The sequence below is a fragment of the Myotis nattereri genome (assembly GCF_964212035.1).
Source record: "Myotis nattereri genome assembly, chromosome: 1".
NCBI lineage: Eukaryota > Metazoa > Chordata > Mammalia > Chiroptera > Vespertilionidae > Myotis > Myotis nattereri.
This window is the reverse complement of record NC_138075.1, coordinates 114,064,309-114,089,957: the sequence shown is the minus strand read 5'-3', so window position 1 is coordinate 114,089,957 and position 25,649 is coordinate 114,064,309. Positions and strand designations below refer to the sequence as shown.

At 43.3% G+C, this 25,649-nt stretch overlaps 1 protein-coding gene across 1 annotated transcript in view; it reads left to right on the top strand.

The window, feature by feature from the left end:
* THSD4 (thrombospondin type 1 domain containing 4) overlaps window positions 1–25,649 on the top strand; it is a gene marked incomplete at its 5' end in the record, with an annotated part of 579,672 nt that overhangs the window by 87,250 nt on the left and 466,773 nt on the right. Inside the window, one exon of the mRNA XM_081084939.1 lies at window positions 21,732–21,834. Coding sequence (XP_080941065.1) covers window positions 21,732–21,834 — 103 coding nt within the window. The remainder of the gene's footprint in view (window positions 1–21,731; window positions 21,835–25,649) is intronic.

The window sequence follows — 25,649 nt, the reverse complement described above, 5'->3', positions numbered from 1 at the left end:
TACCTTCACCTTTTTCACCCATTCTTCCAACCCCTCTCCCATTTGGCAACCATCAAAATGCTCTCTGTATCTATGCGTCTGTTTCTGTTCTGCTTGTTTATTTTGTTTTTAGGTTCAATTATTAATAAACATGTATTTTTTTGCAATTTATTGTTCATATTTTTTATCTTTTTTTCTCTCTTCTTAAAGAAGACTCTTTAACATTTTGTTTAATATTGGCTTGGTGGTGATGAACTTCTTTATCTTTTTCTTGTCTGGGAAGGCCTTTATATGTCCTTTGAATATAAATGATAGCTTCACGGGGTAGAGTAATTGATCTTGGTTGTATGTCCTTGCTTTTCATCACTTTGGATATTTATTGCCACTCCTTTTTGGCCTGCAAAGTTTCTATTGAGAAATCAGCTGACAGTCTTATGGGAGCTCCTTTGTGGGTAGCTGACCAGCTTGCTCTTGCTGCTTTTCAGATTCTCTCTTTGTCTTTAACCTTTTGCATTTTAATTATAATGTGTCTTGGTGTGGACCTCTTTAGGTTCATCTTGTTTGATACTCTGCGCTTCCTGGACTTGTATGTTTATTTCCTTCACCAGGTTAGGGAAGTTTTCTGTCATTATTTTTTCAAGTAGGTTTTCAATTTTTTGCTCTCTCCCTTCTCCTTCTGGTGCTCCCATGATGTGAATGTTGGTCCCCTGAAGTTGTCCCAGATGCTCCTTACATCATTGTTTTGGGTTCCTTTTTCTTTTGCTGTTCTGATTTGGTGTTTTTTGCTTCTTCTATTCCAAATTGCTGATTTGATTCTCACCTTCATCTACTTTACTATTGATTCCCTGTAAATTATTCTTCATTTCAGTTAGTGTATCCTTCATTTCTGAGTGGTCTTTTTAATGTTTTCTTTGTACTTTATCATGCTGTTGAAGTTCTCATTACAGTTCCTTGAAGTACTCACTGAGTTACTTAAGCATAATTATAACCATTGTTTTAAACTTGTATCTCGTAGTTTGTTTGCCTCTGTTTTATTTAGTTCTTTTTCTGGAGATTTCTCCTGCTCTTTCATTTGGGACATGTTTCTTTGTCTCTGCATTTTGGCTGCTCCCCTATGTTTGTTTCTATGTATTAGATAGAGCTGCTAATTCTCCCAGATTTGATAGAGTGATCTTGTATAGTAGGGTCCTGTAGGGCTCAGTCACACAGCTTCTCCAGTCACACAAGCTGGGTACTCAAGGTGTGCCCCTGTGTGGGCTATTTGCACTGTCCTATTGTAGTTGAGCCTTGATTGCTGTTGATGCACCCCTCCCCCCTCCCAGGCCACTCAGCTGCGAGGACTAGCTGCAACTGCAGTGTAGGAGCTGCTGTGCAGAAGTCAATCATATTTATCAGGATTTGCTTCAATGTGGCTTTGTTGCTCACCAAGTCTACCTTTTGAGTGTGCCATTAGTGGAAGTGGTAAGGTTGAAATCTGATGTGGTCTGAAGCTGTCCACCAGGTGCACTGGCTCTGGGGCATTCCAGAAGGTACAAGGTGAGCTACTGCCTGTGCCCTGGCTGGGGCCACTCAGCACAAGCTACAGAATGATCTGCAGATGGCTGCTTCTTGTGCTGTACTTGGAGGTGCCCAGGAGAGGCTAAGTTGTGAACCAAGGCCTGCTGCTGCTAGTACTGGGCCTGAGGTCCTTAGCAGAAGGTATGGTGTATGAAGAGGCCAGCTGTTGCTTATTTGAGAGATTTTAAGGAAGTCCAAAGCATGAGACAAGAGAGGCCATTTGTATGAAAAAGCCACTGGAAACAGCTTGGGTGGGCCTGCAAGTTGTGTGGTGCTGGGGTCTCAGGGAATCACTAGAGCAAGACAAACAATGTGAGCCATGTTGATGAAGACTCAGTATGGTTCCCACATGCTGGCTCTGTGGTTGGGGGTCGGTCTAAGAAAAGGAACAATGGCCTCTGCCATCACTTTTGTCTGGCAGAAAGCTGTCCCCCAGTTCTCTCCCTGATGCCAGATAATTCATTTCCTCCACACATGTCCCTGGTACTTTTTAAGCTGCTGCCCCAGTGCTGGAGCTCAGATCAAGTGAATCTGAGTAAGTCCATGTGTGGGCCCTTTAAGAGGAATGCCTGGGACTCCAGCAGTCCTCTGTTTCACTCAGCCACTGGTTTTCACAGCTAGAAGTTATTGGGACTCCTATTCCTAGAAATGGAACTCTAGGCTTGGCGGCCTGGTGTGGCTGGGACCGGTTGCTCCTCAAGGGTGTCCTCCATAGCTAAGATATCCCTCCTGATCTTAAAATGCCACTTGTAGGTGTAGGACTAGCCCATTCTGCCTCTTTGCGCCTCTTACCAGTCTTTTTTTATATATATATATATTTTATTGATTAAGACATTACATATGTGTACCCTCTACCCCCCCCTCCCCACCCCCCGCTCATCCCCTCACCCCCCCGTTGTCCGTGTCCATTGGTTAGGCCTATATACTTGCATATAAGTCCTTTGGTTGATCTTTCCCCCTTGCCCCCACCCTCCCCTACCTTCCCTCCAAGGCCCTACAGTCCAATCAATGCCTCTCCGTCTCTGGATCAGTCCTTGTTCATCAGTTTATGTTGTTCATTATATTACACAAATGAGTGAGATCCTGTGGTATTTATCCACTCTCCAGTTCCATCCATGCTGTGGCAAATGGTTAGAGTTCCTTTTTCTTCTTCCTCTTCTTAAAGAATACCTTTCAGCATTTCATATAATGCTGGTTTGGTGCTGATGAACTCCTTTAGCTTTTTCTTATCCGTGAAGCTCTTTATCTGACCTTCCATTCTGAAAGATAGCTTTGCTGGATAAAGTAATCTTGGTTGCAGGTTCTTGCTATTCATCTCTTTGAATATTTCTTGCCACTCTCTTCTGGCCTGCATGGTTTCTGTTGAGAAATCAGCTGACAGTCGAATGGGTACTCCCTTGTAGGTAACTGACTGTCTTTCTCTTGCTGCTTTTAAGATTCTCTCTTTATCTTTTGCTCTTGGCATTTTAATTATGATGTGTCTTGGTGTGGTCCTCTTTGGATTCCTTTTGTTTGGGGTTCTCTGCGCTTCCTGGACTTGTAAGTCCATTTCTTTCACCAGGTGGGGGAAGTTTTCTGTCTTTATTTCTTCAAAAAGGTTTTCAATATCTTGACCTCTCTCTCCTTCTGGTACCCCTATAATTCTGATGTTGGTACGCTTGAAGTTGTCCCAGAGGTTCCTTACACTATCTTCGTATTTTTTGAATCTCTTTTCTTTTCTCTTTTTCGGTTGGGTATTTTTTGTTTCTTTGTATTTCAAATCTTTGACTTGATTCTTGGGATCCTCTTGTCTGCTGTTGGATCTCTGTAAATTATTCTTTATTTCAGTCAGTGTATGCTTAATTTCTAGTTGGTCCTTTTTCACGTCCTCCATGGTCTCACTATACTCCTTGAGGGATTCATTAAATTTATCGGCAGTTTCCATAAAATTCTTGACAAACCTTATAAACGTGGCCTTGAACTCTATATCCAGTCGTCTGCCCTCCTCCGTTTCTGCCAATTGTGACCTGTTTCTTTGTCTCCGCATTTTGGCTGCTTCCCTGTGTTGATAGAGTGGCCCTGCGCTCCAGGTGTCCTGTAGGGCCCAGTGGCTCAGCCTCCCCAGTTACCTGGGGTGGACACTCTTGGTGCACTCTTGGTGCCTTGGTTGTTGTAGGATCACTGGGAGGAATTGACCTCCAGGCCAATTGGCTGTGGGAAGCAGCTGTGTCTGAAGTGGGAGAATGGACCCCCTCTGACCACTGGGTACAGTGGCTCCTGGATCTAAGGAGGTGCTAATTCAGCCCCTGCCTGAGGCCACACAGCCGGAGCCGCCACGAAGAGGCTCAGCTGTGAAGCAATGCAAGCTGCTGCGGGGCCTTGAGCCTTCTCTTGGAAGTTCCGGGTCTGCTTGGCTGGGCTGTAGTTAGGTACATTCACATGCAAAAGCCTCTGCCGCAGCCTGGGTGGGGCGGGGTCTCAGGGAGGCAAAGGGCGGAGAAAGCAACTATGGTGATTCTCCGCGCCCGGAGTCGCGCGTCTCAGTGTCCCGGTAACGGCTGCAAGCACCTCTGAGGGAAAGCTGCCCTCAAGTTCGCCCGCTGCCGCCTGACAGAGCAGCTCCTCCCCGTATATGTCCTGGGTCCCCAGAGACTTGCTGGAACCGGAGTTCAGAGCAGTCGGGAGCTTGTGATTCAAAAAGACAGCCGCGTCCTCAGGTGCCACCCCCTTTCCGCGCGCGCGAGCCGCCGCCGTACCTCTGCACTCAGCCTCCGCAGCTCCTCTGGCTCTCAGCATGCTTTTCTTTTCTTCTAGTTGTAGAAATTACACTCAGCCAGCCTTCCTGTTGTTCGGGATGATGTTTGCTCTGACCTTTGCCGTATTTTTCAATTGTTGTGTGAGACGGCGATTTCCCGGTGTTTATCTATGCCGCCATCTTAGTTTCCTCTCTCGCCTCTTACCAGTCTTGATGTGGCTTCTTCTTTATATTCCTAGTTGTAGGACTTCTGTTTAGCTAGATTTCAGGAGGTTCTAAATGATGGTTGTTCTGTAGTTTAGCTGTAATTTTGATGTGGTTGTGAGAGGATTTGAGTACTGTATTCACCTTCATGACCATCTTGATTAGAAGTTTTATACCCTATGAACACTTTAAAACTCTCTATTAGGGGTCCCCAAAACCACACCTAGGTTTGATGATTTGCCAGGAGGACTCACAGGACTTGGCATGTAGTCTACAGTCAGATGCATACAGTCATATGCACAGCTATGATTTATTACAATGAAAGGATATAGAGAAAAATCTACAGAGAGAATAGCACATGGGGCCAAGTCTAGAGGAAATCAGGCACCAGCTTCCAAGAGTCCTGTCCCAGTGGAGTCTCACAGGACACACTGAATTCCCCAGCATTGAGTTATGACAACATCTGTGGAGGGTTGTCTACCAGGGAAGCTCGTCAGAGACTCCCTGCCCAAAGTTTTTATTGGGGGCTGGTCATGAAGGCACTCTCAGCCTGCCACATACAAAATTCCAGAGTCCAAAAGAAAAGCATATGTTTAGCATAAACTATGGTTTGGGCATAGTGAGTCACTCTTATCACTTAGGGAGTGGTGGAAACCCGTCTGACTTCCAAGTTTCCAGACCCAGCCAAGGACCAACCTTGCAAGCAGGCCCTTCTTAAGGAGAGCAGACTCAGTCCTGCTGTGTTCAGTCTTACTTGCACACTCTCCATGTGGACCCCCGTGCTCCAGCATCTTAGCACCAATGACATATCCTCTCCCATGTCCAACATGAAGAGATGACAGGAATCCCCAATTATGAAAATCTTCCTATTCAAAGAGGGAAGTAGTGAAAGGGCAATATTGTGAAAAATCATACTAATCTAACAGAGAAGTAGGCTATCCAGGTGAGGGGAGAGTTTTCTAGGAAGAGGGAGTGACAGGGATCTAGAGTCCCTTTATACTCCCATCATGGCCAAGGAACAAGAGTGAGTGTGGGGGAAACCTGTCAGTGAGTCAGAAGTTTGCCCAGTGAGCGGTGTTCACCTGCAAGTGTGTCTTCAGCAGGGAAGGTCTAACACGCATTTCCTCAGCTGTGGCAAAAAATAGCAAATACTCAAGGACTCGAGTAAATAGTTGTTTCTTATTCATGGAAACTCTTGGCCAAAACTTGGGAACGAAAGAACTAGCGCATTTAAAGGGGTGAAACTGGGGAATAAGAAAACCAAACCGCAGTTATTCTGGTGCCTGAGGGGATACAATTAAAGTAAAATTCTGTTTCTGGGTTTTGTATTATTATTTGCTAAATACATGAGCAGACCAGGACACTGCTGGAGGTGGTGTCTCTTGCTGCCTTCTCTGGAGCACTTCTTTCTCCTGGAGAGGGACTGGCGCTCCAGCTCCTGCATAAGGGAGGCTGTAAGTGCAAGGCAGGGATTAGAGTGTAATTTTTAAAAAAAATATATATTTTATTGATTTTTTACAGAGAGGAAGGGAGAGGGATAGAAAGCCAGAAACATCGATGAGAGAGAAACATTGATCAGCTGCCTCCTACATACCCCCCACTAGGGATGTGCCCACAAACAAGGTACATGCCCTTGACCGGAATCGAACCCAGGACCCTCCAGTCCGTAGGCTGACTCTCTATCCATGAGCCAAACTGGCCAGGGCTAGAGTGTAAATTTTTAAGGTGCTTTGTTGCCAAAGGAGTTTAGGCAGAGTACAATTAATGTTATGAGAGGAAATAAGCAGGTTGAAGACAAGCTCACGAGAAGAGAAAGTTAGAGGTCCTGTCCATCCAATAACTGGCCTGCAGTTATTGCTAAAAGCAGGAATGTGATGAGCTCTGGTATGGGTGTCTCTTCAGTAAATTTCCTTGGAGGGGGGTGTGGGTAGGGGAGGAGTGGGACTGGATTTTGACACTGGATTTATTCGTGTGGAGTTGTTTCTGCCTCGCAGTATGTGAAATCAAGGGAAGATGCTGGACAAATCTCCAGTGTAGTTAAGCCTGTTCTGTTCAGGCAGATTCTAATTTTGCCCCATTTTTAGTTTGACACTGAATGGAAGAGACGTTGACAACTTCCTGACTGCAGTTTTAAGAAGAAACTTAGCAGGTGGGCCAGGCAATAATTTAATGCAGTTCTGTAAGGCGTAAAACTTGCCGGTTACTGTGGGCCGGTTATTGGATGGACAGGACCTTGAACTTTCTCTTATCGTGAGCTTGTCTCCAAACCTTCTTATTCGGGAAATCTGTGCTAGTGTCAGAGCTTTCCAGAACATTCTGCTTTCCATCTTCTACACTGCTTGGAATTTTCCACAGAAAGTTTTCCAGTTGACTTCTTCATATTCTGTCAGTGGCCTTGCATATACCTATGTGAACTATATATGAATATATAAATATTAAGTGTACTTATTAAATATATAAATATTAAATGGAAATAGTCACAAATATTTCATATGTATGAACTATGAACGTATGAATCACTCACACCTATACTAGTATATGAATTGTTCACAATTGTCACTTTTCATGATTATAAAATGTACAAATAGTAAGAAATGGAACAGTGGTTGCCCTGGCTGATGTGGCTCAGTTGGCTGGAGCATCGTCCCATACACTAAAAGGTGGTGGGTTCAAATCCTGGTCAAGGCACATACCCAGGTTGTGGATCCCTGATTGGGGCACGAGCAGGAGGCAACTGATTGATGTCTCTTTTTCTCTCTCTCTCTCCTCTTCTCTCTCTCGCTCTCATTCTTGCTTTAAAATAAAAAATAATAACAGCGGTAGAGAGGTATATCCTAGTCCCTCTTCCAAGATACAATCACAGTTAGCTATATTTAATGCTTATTTTTTTCTGGTCATTCTTCCCATAACTCTAAATAGCACACTAATACCTCTGCTTCTTGATATATCAACTTCAAATTTTCTCTGTCAACTCCTCACTCTGTCAACTCCTCACTCACCCCTGTCCTCCCACTCTGCTGATCTCTGCTAGCCACATTTCAATTTTCAGTTATATTTTAAATTATATATAGTATACTGACAATTTTTATTTCCTTAATTTATCAACATGAGGAAGGATCAGTTAACTCCTTGTTTTGCAAGATTAGAAATTTAGTGTCCAAATAATTCATTAAATTTTTCTCATTGAATTACTACTTAGGGGTGTGAAAAAATAGGTTTATAGTTATGAATGACATTGTTTTGAGTTAGTAAAGCTATTGTAATAATCATAACCTATGTATCTTTTTCCATACGAACAACTGTAAACCTACTTTTACCCACCCAGTATTTTGGTTGATGTATTTTTCTCACCTTGACCTGTGAAATCCTTGCAGGAGACAGTTATGAGGAGTTCTTCTCTGTATCCTTAATCCACAACACCTGGCATATGGCAGGAGCACAGTCACTGTTTACCTTTGAAGGCATTTCACATCCTGCCCTAGCAGACAGCAGAGAGAAGGAAATCAATCTTACTCATGTGATCCCTGAAGTAGCCACTAGGAAATTTATGCTCCTTGGGAAAGTAGGAGTTTTGAATGTTTTAAAAAGTTTGCATCTTGCCATACTTCCTGGTTAGTTAGAAAAAAGCTGTTCTCTTTTAGAACTTCTCACAGGCATAGAGATGTTAATATTCTAACGAGGGAGAAATAAGCAAGCACTCTTAGGATAGGCCTAGATTTTAGCATCTGTTGGGTCTGTGATGTATGCATTGAATGAGAGGGAAATACCTTTCTCTAGGACCTCGATTTTCAACATTTTTCATCTCATGGCACACAGACTAATTACTAAAATTTTGGGACACACCAAAAAAATAGAGTTTTTGCTGACCTGACAAAAAAAATAGGTATAATCTCGAATAATTTACACCAGACATCTGTTGTTGTGTTGGCTGTTGTCATTTTTTTTATTTGACAATCTAAGGAAAAAGAGGTCAGTGCCCCTGACTAAAGAGTCAGGAATTGCATGTTTTAAAAATTATTGCAGCACACCAGTGTGCCTGCCACAGCACACCAGTTGAAAATTGCTGCTCTAGGAGAACATTATGAACTTGAATGGGGAAAAGAAGTGTTTGAAATCTAAGGAGACCTTAGTTTTTTAAAATCCAAAGCCTTGACCCAACTCCTTTTGTTTTGTTTTTTAATTTTTATTTAATTTATTGGGGTAACATCAGTTAATAAAATTATATAGGTTTCAAATATATATACTAGAGGCCTGGTGCACGAATTCATGCGCCGATGGGGTCCCTTACCCTGGCCAGCCGGGAGGTCAGTGCACTCCCAGAGCCAACCTGCCCCCGGCTGGCCCCGATCGGCCCCAGGGCCGATAGTCTAATGCCTCCTTTATAAATCAGCAGCACCAGATATACACATCCCCTTTAAGAATATTTGCATGTATTTCAAAACATCTGCAGATGGTTCTGATGGTCTATCAGTTGCATTTGGAATAAAATAAGACTCTGGCTGCACATTGTTTTTTGTTTAAAAATGTTGCATACAACTGTCCAAACTCCTTCGCAGCTAGGTTTCTGCATATGAATTCGTTTCTGCCGATTGGATGCGCTTGCACAATATTTTGAAGGCAGAAGTGGGGCAGAGGCTCCTTCCCTCAGTTTGGGCTGGTGACCATGTTTGCAGAGATGTGGAGGTTTTCTGCAGCGGAATCCAGGCTGTGCACAGGCAGTTGTGCAGAGGCAGTGCCCAGTGACCAGTTTTGTGGGAGCTGGAGGGCACTTGCAGGGGCAGCAGTTTCCTGATCTCCGGGTGACAGCTGTGCCAGAGTGCCCTAGAATTCAGTTGTGGCTGAGGGGGCCAGCCTAAGACCCACTCCTCCAGCTTTCCGATGATTTCCCAAGCACCAATTCCCTGTGCTAAATTGTTTCCTGCCTAAAATAGCAACGATCTAAAAACATTTTGGATCCTCTACTTTCAACGAAAACAATGCTGCACAGACGCAGGTCTGAGAAGCGGGTGAGGTGTTGCAGAAGGCTCCCTTCTTTGAGTCTCAGCTTCCTCTTCTGTAGAAGGGAGACCAAAGATTACCTGTTCATAGTTACTGAAGACCATGGCAGCTGTGTTTCCCAAAGATGGCCACATTTCCCATCCCTCCTGTGGCCTTGCCACTTTCCGCCACGTCCTCTCTCTGGAAGCAGGGCTGACCTCTGACGCGCTGGTAGCCAGTACACTGGTCGCCTGCAGAATTCCAAGGCCAAGGCCTAAAAGGCACTGGTCTGCAGCCCTGCCCACTCCACCAGGGTTTCCAGCTCCATCCCCGCCCACCCCGCATGAGTTCTGAGATCCTGTTGGCCAATGAGAGCGCACCGTACATTCCAGCCCCGCCCACATCGCTCAGGGCTCCGGCTGGCCCAGGGCCTCGCCCTCCCAGCTTGCTTCCCCTTTGGTCTGCTGTGTAACCCCAGCTCCTCACAGCGCACCATGCCCCGCCTGCTGGTGCTGCTGGGCCCACGTGGGCAGGGTAAGCACCCAGGTTGGGCCTCACGCCTCCTGGCTCCTGGGCGTCCTGCCACCCCTATTCCCGCCACTGCTCCGACCAGGGCCAAACGCCGGGCTGCTATGCACAGGCCGCGGGGACTGCGGCGGCCACCAGGTAAGCCTCCCCGCCTCATCTCGCACTCAGGTGCCCTGATCCCAGGTCCAGTGCAGCTGCCCAAGACCAAGCACCTCCAAGGTCTCCAGACCTCAAATTTCTGCCAGCCAAGGCGGTTGGCCAGCCACCCCGCTCCCAATCGGTGGGGTGGGCCCATCAGGGGCTGGGCAGGTGGGGGGCGGGGAAGAGGCCCAGGCAGTTGCGGGGGGCTGATTGGGGCCCAGATTAGGCTAGTTGGCTGCTGCAGTGCGCGTCCTATCTGTTTAAATTGTTGATAGTATTACAGATATCTCCCATTTTATTCTCCTTCACCCAGCCCCTACCCACCCTCTCAGTGTCCATGAGTTATGCATATAAGTTGGTTTATCTCTCCTCATCCCCCTACCCTCACATCCAGGTAACAGGTGTACTGGGTTAATAATGCAGATTTTGTAATCAAAGAAAACACGATAATTTCAAGAGAAAACATCAAAAGTGCTTTATTCAAAGTAATGTCCATCACTAGCTACACATTTCCCCCATCTTTCAGGTAATTTGTGGATACCGTCCCAATAGAACTTTTCTTGTTTTAAGAGACCCAATTTCCCACTTCTTCGTACATTTGAAGTGCTGCTCAGAAAGTGCATGTGCTATTGATCAGAACAAGTGGCAATCTGAAGGAGCAAGGTCTGGTGAATATAGCGGGTGGGTTAATACTTCTCAGGCAAGATCTTTTAACGTGTCTTTAACTGGTTTTGAAGTGTGTGATGGTGTGTTATCATGAAGCAAAATTACTTTGCCGTGTCTTCTGGCACATTCTGGTTGTTTCACGATCAAAACTTATTCAAGTTGATTATTTGTTGTTGGAAGCAACCAGTATTAACGGTTTCACCTGGTTTTAGAAGCTCATAATACACCACACCTTCCTGATCCCACCAAATGCAGAGCATTGTCTTCTTTCTGAAGCTATTTGGCCTTGCAGTCGATGTTGATGCTTGACCTGGATCAACCCATGATTTTGTGCGTTTGGGATTCTCAAAATAAATCCACTTTCCATCGCCAGTCACAATTCGATGCAAAAAAGACTTTCTTTCATACCGTTGAAGCAACATTTTACTGATGACTTTTCGGTTTTCCATTTGTCTTTCGTTCAGTTGATGTGACACCCGTTTTCCTTCCTTTAAAATCTTCCCATTGCTTGTAAATGATCGGAAATTATTTAATCTTTCTGCAAGTTGTTTTTGAGTTTAACACGCATCTTCATCCAATAATACTTGTAATTGTTGGTCTTCAAACTTTTTCGGTTGACCTGGACGTTCTTTGTCTTTCACATCAAAATCATCACTTTTAAAGCGTCTAAACCAGCGTTCACAAGTATCTTGAGATGGCGCATGTTCACCATAAGCTTCCCAAATTATATGGTAACTTTCAGCAGCACTTTTCTTCAGAATAAAGTAATGAATTACAACTTCCCGCAAATGCTCGTTTTTTGGCATGAAATTTGACATTTTTAAGCATAAAAATATCTATAATGTTAACACCTTCAGAAAATTTGACATATGAAGTTTTGAAGCTTGCTGTCAATACAACAAAATAGCATACATATCAAATCGCATATATATCAACATATGTGTAACTCCATCTATTGAAAAAAAATCCACATTATTAACTAGTACACTTGGTATGTCAGTCTATTCCATGCCTCCATGCTTCAGGTCTTATTTTGTTGGTCAATTCATTTTGTTTGATTCCACAAATAATTGAGATCATGTGGTATTTGTCTTTCTAAGACTGGCTTATTTCACTTAGACAATAGTCTCCAGGTCTATCCATGCTATCCCAAATGGTAGGAGATGATCTTTTTTACAATTGTATAGTATTCTATTGTGTAACTGTCCCACAGCTTTTTTAACCATTCATCTATTGATGGGCACTTGGACTGCTTCCAGATCTTAGCAATCCTATATAATAAAAGGGTAATATGCAAATTGACCCTAGCAGTGGGATGACTGGGAATGACTGGTCACTGTGACACACACTGACCACCAGGGGGCAGATGCTCAATGCAGGAGCTACTCCCTGGTGGTCAGTGTGCTCGCACAGGGGGAGCTCTGCTCAGCCACAAGCCAGGCTGATGGCCAGCACCGAGGTGGTGGTGGGAGCCTCTCCCGCCTCCTCAGCAGCGCTAAGGATGTCCGACTGCAGCTTAGGCCTGCTCCCTGCTGGCAAGTGGACATCCCCCGAGGACTCCCGGGCTGCCAGAGGTATGTCTGACTGCCAGCTTAGGCCCGATCCCCCGGGGAGCGGGCCTAAGCCAGCAGGTGGACATCCCCTGAGAGGTCCCAGACTGCGAACGGGCACAGGCTGGGCGGAGGGATCCCCCCCGAGTGCACAAATTTTTGTGCACCGGATCTCTAGTCCTATGTAATAAAAGCCTAATATGCAAATCAACTGAATGGTGGAACAGCCAGTGGAACGACTGGTTGCTGTAACACACACTGACCACCAAGGGGCAGACACTCAATGCAGGAGCTGACTCCAGCCCGCAGGCCCCTGGCCAGCCAAGGCGGGTGCCAGCGGGGGCCCCACCCCTGATCACTCTGCCAGTCGCCCCACAGATTGGCCCTGATTGCCAGCCAGGCCTAGGGACCCTACCTATGCACGAATTTCATGTATCAGAACTCTAGTTGTAAATAATACTGTTATGAACATAGGGATGTATGTATTCTTTTTTATTGGTGTTTCAGGTTTTAGGATATATTTCCAGATGTGGGATTGCTGGGTCAAATGGCAGTTCCATTTTTAATTTTTTGGTAGCCATTCTGACAGGTGGGAAGTGATATCTCATTGTCATTTTAATTTTCATTTCTCTGATGCGTAGTGACTTTGAGCATTTTTTCATATGTCTCTTGTATATCCTCTTTGGAGAAGTGTCTATTCAGGTCTTCTGGCCATTTTTAAAAATCTTTATTGTTGAAAGTTTTACATATGTCCTCCTTTTCCCCCCATTAACCTCTTCCAGCCAGCTCTCTCCACCCCCAGGCCCTCACCATCCCATTGTCTGTGTCCACAGGTTATGCATATAAATTCATTGGTTGATTTCTTTCTACTCACCCTCCTCTGCCTTCCCTCTGAGGTTCAAAGTCTGTTCGTGCTTCTTTGTCTCTGGGTCTTTATTTGATCATCATTTTATTTAGTTCATTAGATTCCACATATGAGTGAGATCATGTGATACTTATCTTTCTCTGACTGGCTTATTTTGCTCAGCATAATATTCTCCAGGTCCATACATGCTGTTGCAAATGACAATAGTTCTTTCTTTTTAATTGCTGCTTAGTATTTCATTTTGTAAATGTACCATATTTTTTTTTATCCACTAATCTACTGATGGGCACTTAGGCTATTTCCAAGTCTTAGGTATTGTAAATTGTGCTACTATGAACATAAAGGTGCATATATTCTTTCTGATGAATGTTTCAGGTTTCTTACGATATATTCCTAGAAATGAGATCACTGGATCAAATGGCAGTTCCATTTTTAATTTTTTGAGGAAAGTCCATACTGTTTTCCACTGTAGTTGCACCATTCTGCATTCCCACCAGCAGTGTACTAGGATTCCCTTTTTCCACAACCTCACCAACACTTGTTGTTTGTTGATTTGTTGATGATAGCCATTCTGTGAGGTGATATTTCATTGTTTTGATTTGCATTTCTCTGATGATTAGTGACTTTGAGCATTTTTTCATATGTCTGTTGACCATTTGTATGTCCACTTTGGGAAAGTGTCTATTTGGCCTTTTCCTATTTTTTAATTGGATTGTTTGTCTTTTATTGAGTTGAATATTTTGAATATTAATCTCTTATCAGATGTATCATTTGCAAATATGTTCTTGCATATGGTGGGTTACTTTTTTATTTTCATGGTGGCTTTTTTTTTTTTTCTGCTGTGCAGAAGCTTTTCATTTTGGTGTGGTCCCATTTGTTTCTCTTTTGTTTCCCTTGTCCTAGGAGATGTATTGGTGAACATATTGCTTTGTGATATGTCTGAGATTTTACTCTATTTTTTCTTATAGGATTTTTATGGTTTCATGGCTTACATTAAGTCTTTTATCCATTTTGAGTTTATTTTTGTGTATGGTGTAAGTTAGTGGTCTACTTTAATCTTTTTGCATGTGTCTGTCCAGTTTTCTTAATACTATTTGTTGAAGAGACTGTCTTTACTCCATGGCATGTTCTTGCATCCTTTGTCAAATATTAATTGACCATAATGGTGTGGGTCAATTTCTGGGGTCTATGTTCTGTTCTATTGCTCTATATCCTTGTTCTTGTGCCAGTACCAGACTGTTTTGATTATAATGCCTTTGTAGTATAGTTTGATATCCGGTATTGTGTTTGCTCCAACTTTATTCTTCTTTCTCAAGATTGCTGCAGGGTCTTTTATGGTTCCATATAAATTTTTTGAGTATTTGTTCAAGATCTGTGAAGCATGCCATTGGTATTTTAATAGAGATTGTGTTAAATCTATAGATCTCTTTGGGTAGCATGGACACTTTAGTAATGTTAATTTTTCCAATCCATGAACATGGTATATTATTCCATTTGTTTGTATCTTTCTCTTTTTCTTTCCTCAATGTCCTATAGTTTTCCAAGTACAGGTCTTTTATCTCCTTGGTTAAGTTTATTCTTAGGTATCTTATTTTTTGTTGTTGCAATGGTAAATGGGATTTTTTTTAGTTTCTCTTTTTGAGAGTTCATTATTGTTATATAAAAATGCCATTGATTTCTGGATGTTGATTTTGTATCCTGCTACTTTGCTGAATTCATTTATTAAGTTTAGTAGTTTCCTGGTGGAGTCTTTAGGGTTTTCTATGTACAGTATCATATCATCTACAAATAATGACAGCTTTACTTCCTCCTTTCCAAATTGGATGCCCTTTATCTCTTCTTCTTGTCTGATCACTGTGGTTAGGACTTCCAGTACTATCCTATATAATAAAAGCCTAATATGCTAAGTGTCCAGTCCATTCAACCAATTAAAGTGTAATATGCTAATGATATGCTAAGGCCGCTCAACCACTCACTATGATGTGCACTGAACACCAGGGGACAGATGCTCTGACCGGTAGGTTAGCTTGCTGCTGGGGTCCAGCCGATTGGGCCTGAATGAGATGGGCCGGACATGCCCAGGACCCCTCCCACAGGTCTTCCCTGGCTAGCCATCCTCCCATGTCCCTTCCTGGCCCTGATTGTGCACTGGTGGGGTCCCTTGGCCTGGCCTGCACCCTCTCGCAATCCAGGACCCCTCGAGGGATGTCAGAGAGCCAGTTTTGGCCTGACCCTGCAGGGCAGGCCGAGGGAACCCACTGGTGGGATGGATTCGTGCACCGGGCCTCTAGTGTTGAATAAGAGTGGTGAAAGTGGTTGAATAAGACATCCTTGCCTTGATCCTGTTCTTAAGGGAAACACTTTTAGTTTTTGCCCATTGAGAATGATGTTGGCTGTAGGTTTGTCATATATAGCCTTTATTATGTTGGGGTATGATCCATCTCTTCCCACTTTGCTGAGAGTTTTTATCAAAAAATGGTGCTGGATTTTGTCGAATCCTTTTTCTGCCTCTATTGATATGATCATGTGATTTTCATCTTTCATTTTGTTTATGTGATGTATCACATTTATTGATTTGTGAATATTGTAGCAGCCTTGCATCCCCAGAATAAATTTCACTTGATTATGGTGTGTGATCTTTTTAATATATTGCTGGATCCCATTTGCTAATATTTTGCTGAGGATTTTAGCATCTGTGTTCATCAGAAATATTGGCCTATAATTTTCTTTCTTTGTAGTGTCTTTATCTAGTTTTAGAATTAGGATAATTATGGCTTCATAAAAACCAATTCTCTTTCCATGTGAGGTATGCTGGCAGTGGTGGGGTGGCAGAAGAGTTTTTGCAAAGTTGAATTCCGAATAGTTTGAGAAAGCAGGTAATAAATATATTTGTTGAAAAATGTGCTGGATTACTTGTAGGAAATTTTGGTCTATGGTTACATTATTCTATAGTTGGAAAACAAAGGAGAGGATTTTGCTCCAAACACCTACCTTTCAGGAACTTTCTGGAACTGGTGGCTTCACCTGTGTTGTCTATTTAGATTCCAATTCAGCTAACATTTATTGAGCATTGCTATGAGCTTGAAACTTAAACGTATTACTAATTTAATTCTCACAAAATCCCTGGGAGGTGGGTGATAGAATAATTTAGGTTTAGAGAAGCAAAGTGCTTTGCCCAAGGTCACAGCCACTTTCTTATGGTAGTGTGGACATATTTTTTAGATTTGTTTCTGTGGGGTGTTTTTTTTTTAGATTTCCTTATTGTGGTGATATTAAATACATCATATGATGCTGTGATAGCTGATCTTTTGATTGAATCCAGAGCAATGCAAAGGATAAAAAAAGTGCATATTTTACTCAGGCACACTTCAAGGTCATGTTCCCTGTTGCCACTTTCATTGCAGATGATGCTTTTTAGTCTCCTGGGGAACTGAAAGTAATTAATTACCAAAAATTAACTGTGTGATCACCAACAGTGGCCACTTGAACAATGAAGTTGGGTGGAGTCCGTTGTTATCTCCAATTAACCAGGGTCACTGGAAACACAGCCCCAGTTTCCATAACACTCCCTGTGACTCATAGCAACCCCAGACAGTTGTCTAGATGGAACTTTGGCCAGGGCCTGAGAGTTTTATATTGAAGTGCATCTTTCTTCCTCTTTCCATAAGAGACCAGTGGATACATCCCTCCTTCTTTGGGCAGAAGAGACTCATTTGAAGGAGCTTATCTCCCAGGGGGCATTACTTGGCTCCGAAGCTCCAGTCTTTTCTGGTCCCATCCTGAGTGAGCCTGATCTCTATCAACATGACTTTTTCCCTGTCACAGTTTTCTGGCCTGAAAATTCCAAGAATCTGTGTCCATAAGGGATCTTCTGTCTGCAGAAAATCTGCCCAAAGCTAGCTCACAGTGTAAAACAAAATTACTGATAAGGTGAGGGTGACTCAGTCTATGGCAGTGGTGGGCAACCTTTTTGTGAGTGCGTGCCAAAACCAGCAAAATCTCTGACTCAAAATTCTTCTGTGTGCCAACCCTAATTTTTTGAGAACATGTTATGTTATTCCTACTTGATATCTCTTAAGGTGTACGTATGTGAAGAATATTGAAGAAATAATAAAACTCATTCGAGCGACAAAAACACAGTATATGATGATGAAAAATACATTTATTTTTTAATGTATACATGTACACTGATAGTCTGACAGAATTTTATGACTCTGTTTGATAGTATCAGTGGGACTTTTGCTGCTGCATCACTGATGACAGAGATTTTACATCAGGTTTATATTTCATGACCTTCAGAGATATGCACGAGCTACTACTTTCATCTGTCAGGCTACTCCTATTTCAAGACTTAACAAAATTCATCACTGAGAACAAAGATTCACAAGCGTATGTGGATGAAAACATGGAGAGTAACGCTGTTGCAAAGTTTTTTAAACAGAAAAAATTTTCTGGAATGGCATTCCAAGTCCTCAATAGTTCGTTTTTGACACTTCTCTCTGGTATTCCTGTCTCTAATCGCCTTTTTTCCAATGTTTTCCAAGTCAACTCTAAGGTCAATAAATTTCTGCTTCCAAATTGAGCTACTCTGAAATTCAGTCAACTGCATTTCAAAGTCAGCCATGTGTATGGTCTTTAAGATAACTTGTTATGTAAAATTATTTATTTATCTAAAATGCACCTACACTGAATTTATCTGAAAAATAAAAAAGTCAATATTAAGAAAAAAATTGTAAATGGAAGATTATAAGAGAGGGTTTTGCATGCCAGCGAAAGTTACTGGCGTGCCATGTTTGGCACATGTGCCAGGAGTTGCCCACCCCTGGTCTATGTATGGTATCAGCAAAGAGCCCACTTAAACCATAACTAATGTGAAATGAAATGTTAATTTTAGACAGTCTGTAAACCGAGAGGAGATCATATAATGATAATAGTATAACAAGTAAAAACAAATCTAAACTACAAAAGAGACCTGAAACAATTTCCCCAGCCTAGCTTGGTTTTCATCCTCAGCCCACAGCTTCCAGCTGCTGACACCGGGGCCACTTCACCATACCTCAGAGGCTGACTCTGACCTTAGCCTCTAGGATTTCTCCTGATGGCATTCAAGGCCCTCTTGTCTGATAATTCTTTGCTTATTAACTTTGCTGTCCGCACAGTCTCAAGGGCCATCATGGCATAGTGATTACTAGCATGTGTTCTAGACACAGAGTGCCTGGGTTCAGATACTGACTCCACCCCTTATTAGCCCTATGCATGATCTTGGGCAGCTCATTTAACTTTCTGTTGTCTTGGTTTCCTTATCTGTAAAATGAGTATATTAACTGTCAGGAGGATTAAATGAACTAATATACATAAATCACATGGTGCAGTGTCTGGCATTTAGTAAGTACTCAATAAAAGTTACCTGTTCTTAATATCATCACCACCACCACCATCCCATGCTTCTGCTTCCTCATCTGCACCATAATTCCATCTCAGTAACTCACTTCCACATCTGGGCCCTGTGAGCCTTGCATTTCTCTTACCAGATCCCTCTCCGTCTCAGGAAGTGGCGCCCTGCTTCTAACTGGCAGCTTGCCTGGCATCATGTGGGTCCCTGCTCAGGGTCACACACAGTGTCATGCCCATCTGCCAGGGCATGTTACTTCTTGCTGTACCTCCCCATGCTAACTGCTAGTTGGATAGTCAACCTCTGGGCTTGGCTGCCTCCTGGCAATTGTAGGTGACCCCCTACTGTGGATTGGATGCCACCTAAGTTCTCGTGCCTCTGACTGTGCTCAAATATAAAGTACTTGTTGATAACTAGAGAAAGGGGGTCCTGAATAACCCATCTATCACCTGTAACTGGTTGGCTTGGCAGATGCATATGGATGTAATCAGTACACCAGGCAGTAGTGGGACATGGAAACACACCGTGAGGTTATAAACTAGAAGCACATACGAAGTGGCTAAAGGCCAGATGTGTTTGGGAGAGCTCACCTCTGGCATATTTTTATTACATAAGTATTACATATTTACTGCAGAAAAATTAGTATAAATAAACAAAAAGTTAATTGTGAAGAGAAAATGTCTATAACCCACCTTCTGGAGATAACACTTTTAACTTCTCTCTCTCTCTTTGTACAAACACACACACACACACACACCACATAATCATTTTAGCACTTTTTTTCACTTAATGGGTTGTAGGTAAAATAGACATTTATATGATCAAATTCTGAGCAGTTCACAATGATTCTGACAGTGCATGGGTTCATCATCTGGCCTATTGGCACTATTTTGCTGATGAAGAGAAAGGGATTAAGCAGACAGGCTAAGTTTTGTGGTCTGCAGCTTCCAATTCTGGTAACTGCCAGCCGGTTAATTAGGGTAGTTTGGGGCCTCATGGAAGGCAGGTGGCTTTACATAGGTGTGGTTATTTGGGAAAAGGACATTTGGCCTACTTGCTCTGGTCTGGTTCCCGTAGAAAATCTGCCACCCAGCAGCTGATCTCTATTTTGTTTTTTTATAGCCAGGGTGGGTGGTGACAGTGCTCTGTCTCTTATCACTGTGGGGCTTTTGGCAAAGTATGCCACTTCTCCAGACCTGTTTCCTTAAAGGGGTTGGAATTGATTCTCACAGCTCTACCACTTTGTGATTGCATATTAAGGGATTTGGAGTGTGACTGAGGTTTGGGTGTGGCTGTACAGTCTGGTGTCAGGCTGACTGCTCCAGTCACCTGAGAGAGCAAATCCAGCATCTGTTCCTAGGCCCTTTTCCCCACCCTCCCACGGTGTGAGCCCTGAGGATCTGTATTTTTAGCAAAAGCCTTGTGATTGCTTCTGGTTGCAAGGATGGTGCCTTCTCCCAAGTTGCCCAACTTGATCACATCCTAGTTGAATTCTGGTTCTGGCCAAAAGGTTGTAAAAGGCATCAACACCAAATCCTTCCTGGAGACACCTGGCGTTTGGCTTTTGGGCTGCCAGCAGCGTGGCATTCAGAGCCCTTCTGGCCTGTCGGCTTCTCACTGATGTCGGAGCTCATTTTTCCCACCAGTCTCCATCACGTTCTACTTTGCATGGCTTCTTGCTCCACGTGGTTTGGCTCAGGCTGCTGCAGGGTTGTACCAGCAGCTTCCCCGACTCTCCTTTATTGAGCAGGAGATGCTCTCCTCCCACCTGGTTTCATTCTTCTTCCTGTTCTCTCATCTTCCAGGAAACATGGTGTTTCTGATATATAAAATTTATTCCAAAGACTTCTTATATACAGGGTTTTAATATTTAAGGGGGCAGATTCCTTTCCTCTCCTTCCTGATTATTAAAACACACACTCATACGCACACACTCCACACTTAAACAGAGCGTAGCTAGGTTTAAAAGTGCTTGATCAGCCCTGGCTGGTTTGGCTTAGTGGATAGAGCATCGGCCAGGAGACTGAAGGGTTTGATTCCAGTCAAGGGCACATGCCCAGGTTGTGGGTTCAGTCCCCAGTACGGGTTGTGCAGGAGGCAGCCAATTCTCTCTCATCGTTGATGTTTCTATCTCTCTCTCCCTCTCCCTTCCTCTCTGAAATCATTAATATATATATATTAAAAAGTGCTTGATCTTACTTTATTCATGATTTGGATGAGAGATTCTGATCTTACTATCTTATTTCACATTTATTTATTTTATGTCACTCTTTGCTCTTTTGTAGTATTTACAAATAAGAAAGAAGCCATAGGGAGCTGGATATTTTCTTTGACTAGTTGAGAGTATCAGAATCACCTGGGTAATTAGGTAAATACAGATTCTGGATCTCATCCCAGTCTTACTGAAAGATAAGCCTTGGGAGAGGGATGTAGGAATTTGCATTTCCCGGGAGATCTCTGGGTGAGGCTTTTGCATGCTAACGGTTGCGAGGTCCTTCACTAGGTGGTGGAGAGACTTTAGACCAGAATGTAGACAAGTGGGGAGGACACTGAGATGCAGCCTGGTGGGGACCAAACTGCTTGGAGTTAAATCCGGTCTCTGTCCTCGCTGGCTGTGTGGCTCCTCCATGTTCAGATTGTTCATCTGTGAGGAGTCTGCAAACTCTCCTATCTACCTCATTGGTTGTTGTGAGGATTAAATGAGTCAACATGTGTAACATGTTTAAAGCAGTGGCTGCCCATGGTAAGGGCTTTCTCTATACATGTTTGCTGAGAATATTAAGCCATGCACGTGAATGGCATGACCAAAGACAGAAATGCATGACCTCGGAAGTGAGCAGACCAACTTGTCAGGAGCAGAAGGTTTAGGTTAGTAGTTTTCAGTTTCCGAAACTTAACTGGGGAGCCTGCTAAAAATCTAGTGTCCATACAAAGATTCTGATTTAGTAAACTTGGAGTGGAGCCTTGGAATCTGTATTTAAAATTTCTGATGGAGTTAAAATCAGCAAATTCTCACAAGTCCTGGTTTCGGTATAAGAGGACTGGTATTTAAAGTTGGAGAAGTCTTCCGGGATTTGACTGGGGCTACAGAAAGATATATGTGGACACTAATTGCGTATTTACTATTTGCTTTATTAGGTGTGTCCAGAAAGCAGTAGGAGTATTCGGGAGGTACAGTGTGCATCCTACAACAACAAGCCATTCATGGGCCGCTTTTATGAATGGGAACCATTTGCAGAAGGTAAGAATAGACCCTGCCCTGTCTGTAGGAATTATTTTTGTCTGCTTTTTTAACCCTGTTGCCTTCAGGTTGATGCTGGAGGAATTGGTCATCCTGACCAAAGTGGCAATAGAGGAGGAAGTATGACCCCTGGGCAGAGGGGAGCCTACAGAGGTCTTCACCAAAGGTAGTCTAGCTCAAGTGATCCCTGGACCATCCGTCAGCAGATGGGTGAGGCATTGATAGAACAAGCAGAATCTGAGGAGGCAGGGTGAGTGGGACAGGACAGGGCTTGAGGGGTATGGGTTGGAGCATGAGGTTCAAACTGAGGTTGTGAGGAGTGAGCAGGATGGAGTTCCCCTTTTCCTTGGTTTCTGCCGCAGGGGCTGGTGTGATGGCTTAAGAAAACTGCAGGAATGCAGGGTTAACATTTGTTTGGCTTTCCTGTCGGGGGAGAGGAGCCTCGCATGCTGTTTCCAAAGATGAAATGTGATAGGCAGGCATTGTCCATAGACCAAGGTTCCTGCTGTTTCAAAATGACAGAAGATCTGATTTTGGTAGAGTTTGTCAGTGCTGCTTTGGGTCCCAGAACCATTTATCTTTGTTGAAATCCAGATGTTACTGTGGCTTTTGGGTTGAGAAGTGTTAAATTTTGAGCTGTTTCTTTCCATCACAAAGAGAGCAGGCTCCAAAGTTGTGCTGGACTTTAAGTGTGAGTCTTGGGGAAATTTGTTTTTAACCCTTGATTTAACTTTTCATTTTAGAAAATTTCATATATATATATATATATATATATATATATATATATATAAAATAAGCTCCTATATACCCATCACTTAATTTCAACAGTTATTGCTCATGCCAGTATATATCCCACCCTCTCTTCCCCACCTAGATTATGGAAAACTATTTGATATAACCTTATATAGTATTGTTCATTGGTAGATGTATTAATTAGAACTCTTGATTGTGTCAGAAATCCATTCTAAATGCATTTAAATAAGAAAGGCATTTTGTTGGTCATGTTATTGGGAAATCCAAGAAGTGGACTGGGCTTGGGACATAGATGCATTCCAGGAATTGAATAACATAGGGCCCTTCCTCCATCTCTTGGTTCTGTTTACTTCTCAGGTGGGCGGGCAGGCTTACATGGCAGTCAGTGGGAGAAGCTCTTTCTCACTTCGTGTTATGGGTTCATTTGCATCCCCCCTAAAGATATATGGAAGTCCTATCCCTGGTACCGGTGACTGTGCTCTCTTTTGGAAATAGGGTCTGAGATGTAATTAAGATGTAAGTATAAAGGAGGACCTACTGAAGTAGCGTGGGCCCTTAATCCAGTATGATGGACATCCTTGTAAAAAGACAAGAGAATAGAGACACACATAGAAAGGAGCACACCTGTGAAGTTGCAGGCAGAGACAGAGGGGAGATGTGACCATGTGACAACCCAGGCAGAGGTTAGAGTGATATGGCTACAAGCCAGGACTGCTGGCACCATCAGAAACCAGGAGGAGTCATGGAAAGATTCTTACCCACATGGCCCTGCCACTGCCTTGCTTTAGAATTTCTAACCTCCAGAACTGTGAAAGAATAAATTCCTATTGTTGTAAACCACCCGGTTTGTGGTAATATGGTATGGCAGCTTAGAAATCTAAGATACCCAGAGATGGTTTCAATCCCAGAAAAAACATGCTGTGATCTTGTTTGGCTCATATTCCCATCTCTGAACCTGAGTTGGGGCTTGGGAGTACTTGGGCTAGCTAAGGTCATGTGACAACCCTGTGGTTGGGGATCCGTATCACCTAATGTGGAGCCCCGGGGAAGTGGGGATTGGGACAGACTGAAAAACAGAATCTTCTGTACTTCCTGACCACTGAAATTTTGAATGAGCCAATTAGAATCCTCATGATTCATAAAGTAAAGAAAAATGCAGAATAGCAGCAGATTAGAGAAATCAGCTGTCTTCTACAATGTGTTACTTTAACTAGAGAAGTCAGCATTCTTTAAAAATATGTACTGACATTTAATGTTTCACATGCCTAGTAGAGGAGGGGCCCGTGGCCACAGAAGTTGCATCAACAGTGGCTTTGTTTAAATCAGTGGTTCTCAACCTTGGCTGCACCTTAGAATCACCTGGGAATCTTTTTAAAATCCTGATTTCCGGGCCTCATCCTCCGGAAATTCTGTTTCTTTGTTACTAATGTTGTGGCCCCACCCCATAACAAAGAAACAGAATTTCCGAAGGATGAGGCCCGGAAATCAGGATTTTTAAAAGATTCCCAGGTGATTCTAATGTGCAGCCAAGGTTGAGAACCACTGGTTTAAATGGTTACTTTTGCTGCTAAGATTGTTTTCTTGATTTTGTCCTTCTTCCTCTGAAATGACTCCCAGGCTGACCTGTGGGAGGAAGATGCTGTTAATGTTTCTGCAGGGTGTTCATACTTTATGGCTGGATTTTGCATGGGCTCTTGGTTTTGTTTGGATGTCTATTGCTATTTGCATGTGCCTACTTAGGGAAACAGCTGCACCCATGTGGTCTGAGGCCGCATGCAATAGTCAAAGCAGAGTCCACTCTCTGATAAACACATTAATTTCACCACATGCTTTTTCTTAGGCCTTTAATCGCATTTCCTGGGAATGGTGATCTATCCTCAGATAAGGCCTGTAGGAATTTTTCTCACAGCCCCAGACCTCTATTGTGAAGATGACAGAGTAGAATTCGGGTACTGAAGCATCCCTATTTCCCTAGAACAGTCCTGACTAAGCCTGTCATCCCACTCCCCTTTCACTCTCAAAAACACTTTGGCAATAAATTTATATGGTCAACTTAGCTAGGATGGGAAACTTTAATAGGAAGACTAGGTGCTGCAGTTGGGGGAAATTGTGCCTGTTTCCATGCCTAGCGTATTGGGTTTGGGCAGCACTAGAGTCCAGGGTTTGCTGAGTCTCTGTGGGCTATACAGCAGCAGGTCTTAACCATAAACCAAGGTTTGGGTAGCTTAAGTGCACCAAGGAACCCTGAGACTGAACTGAACAGAGTGGAAATCTAAAAGTCAGAGGTGAGGCTAGGTCAGAAATGGGAGGTTGTCATCTTGTCGAATGAATAGGGCCATTGTATCTGTCAGGAGTAACAAGCTTATGCTGCAGTAACAAAGAACCCCCAAATCCTATCGATTCCACAAACAAAAGTTTGTCTCTTGCTCTGCTCCATATGTAATGAAGTATGTGGGATCCAGGCTGGTAGAAGCGGCATCTTAACTCATGCTTCCACTGAGACAGGGAAAGGGCAAGTGCATCAGGCACGAGTTTTTAAAGCTTCTGCTCTCATATCATTGGCCAAAGCAAGGTGCATGTCACACTTAACTTCAAGTGCAGCAGGGAGGTACCATCCCACATATGCTTGAAGGAGGAGAAAATGGAATATCTATGAGCAGTCCTAACAATTAGCACAGGCAGGACGCTTTGACAGAACTTCCTGCATGCCTGCTCTCTAAGTCCACGTGACTTTTATTAGACTGCTTGCAAAATTAGTAGATTTTGCTGCAGGGGATATGGAAGGTGCCACAGTCTCTATGAGCCACAGGGCTCTGAGCCACTTACTAGTAGATTAAGTTCTTCTCTTGATTAAAGCTCTGAGGTACAGAGATGGAATGTGCTCCAGGTGCCCAGGTAAGCTGCTGATTCCTCTACCAGTCCAGCAGTCTGCCCTGGCACGACATCATGCTGGGTATGGGGCAAGGATGCCGAAAAAAAATATGGAAATTATTATCAAAAGTGTGGTACATGATGGAGGAAGGCTTAGGTTCAAGTGCTGGTGAACCTGGGATGAGGAGGTT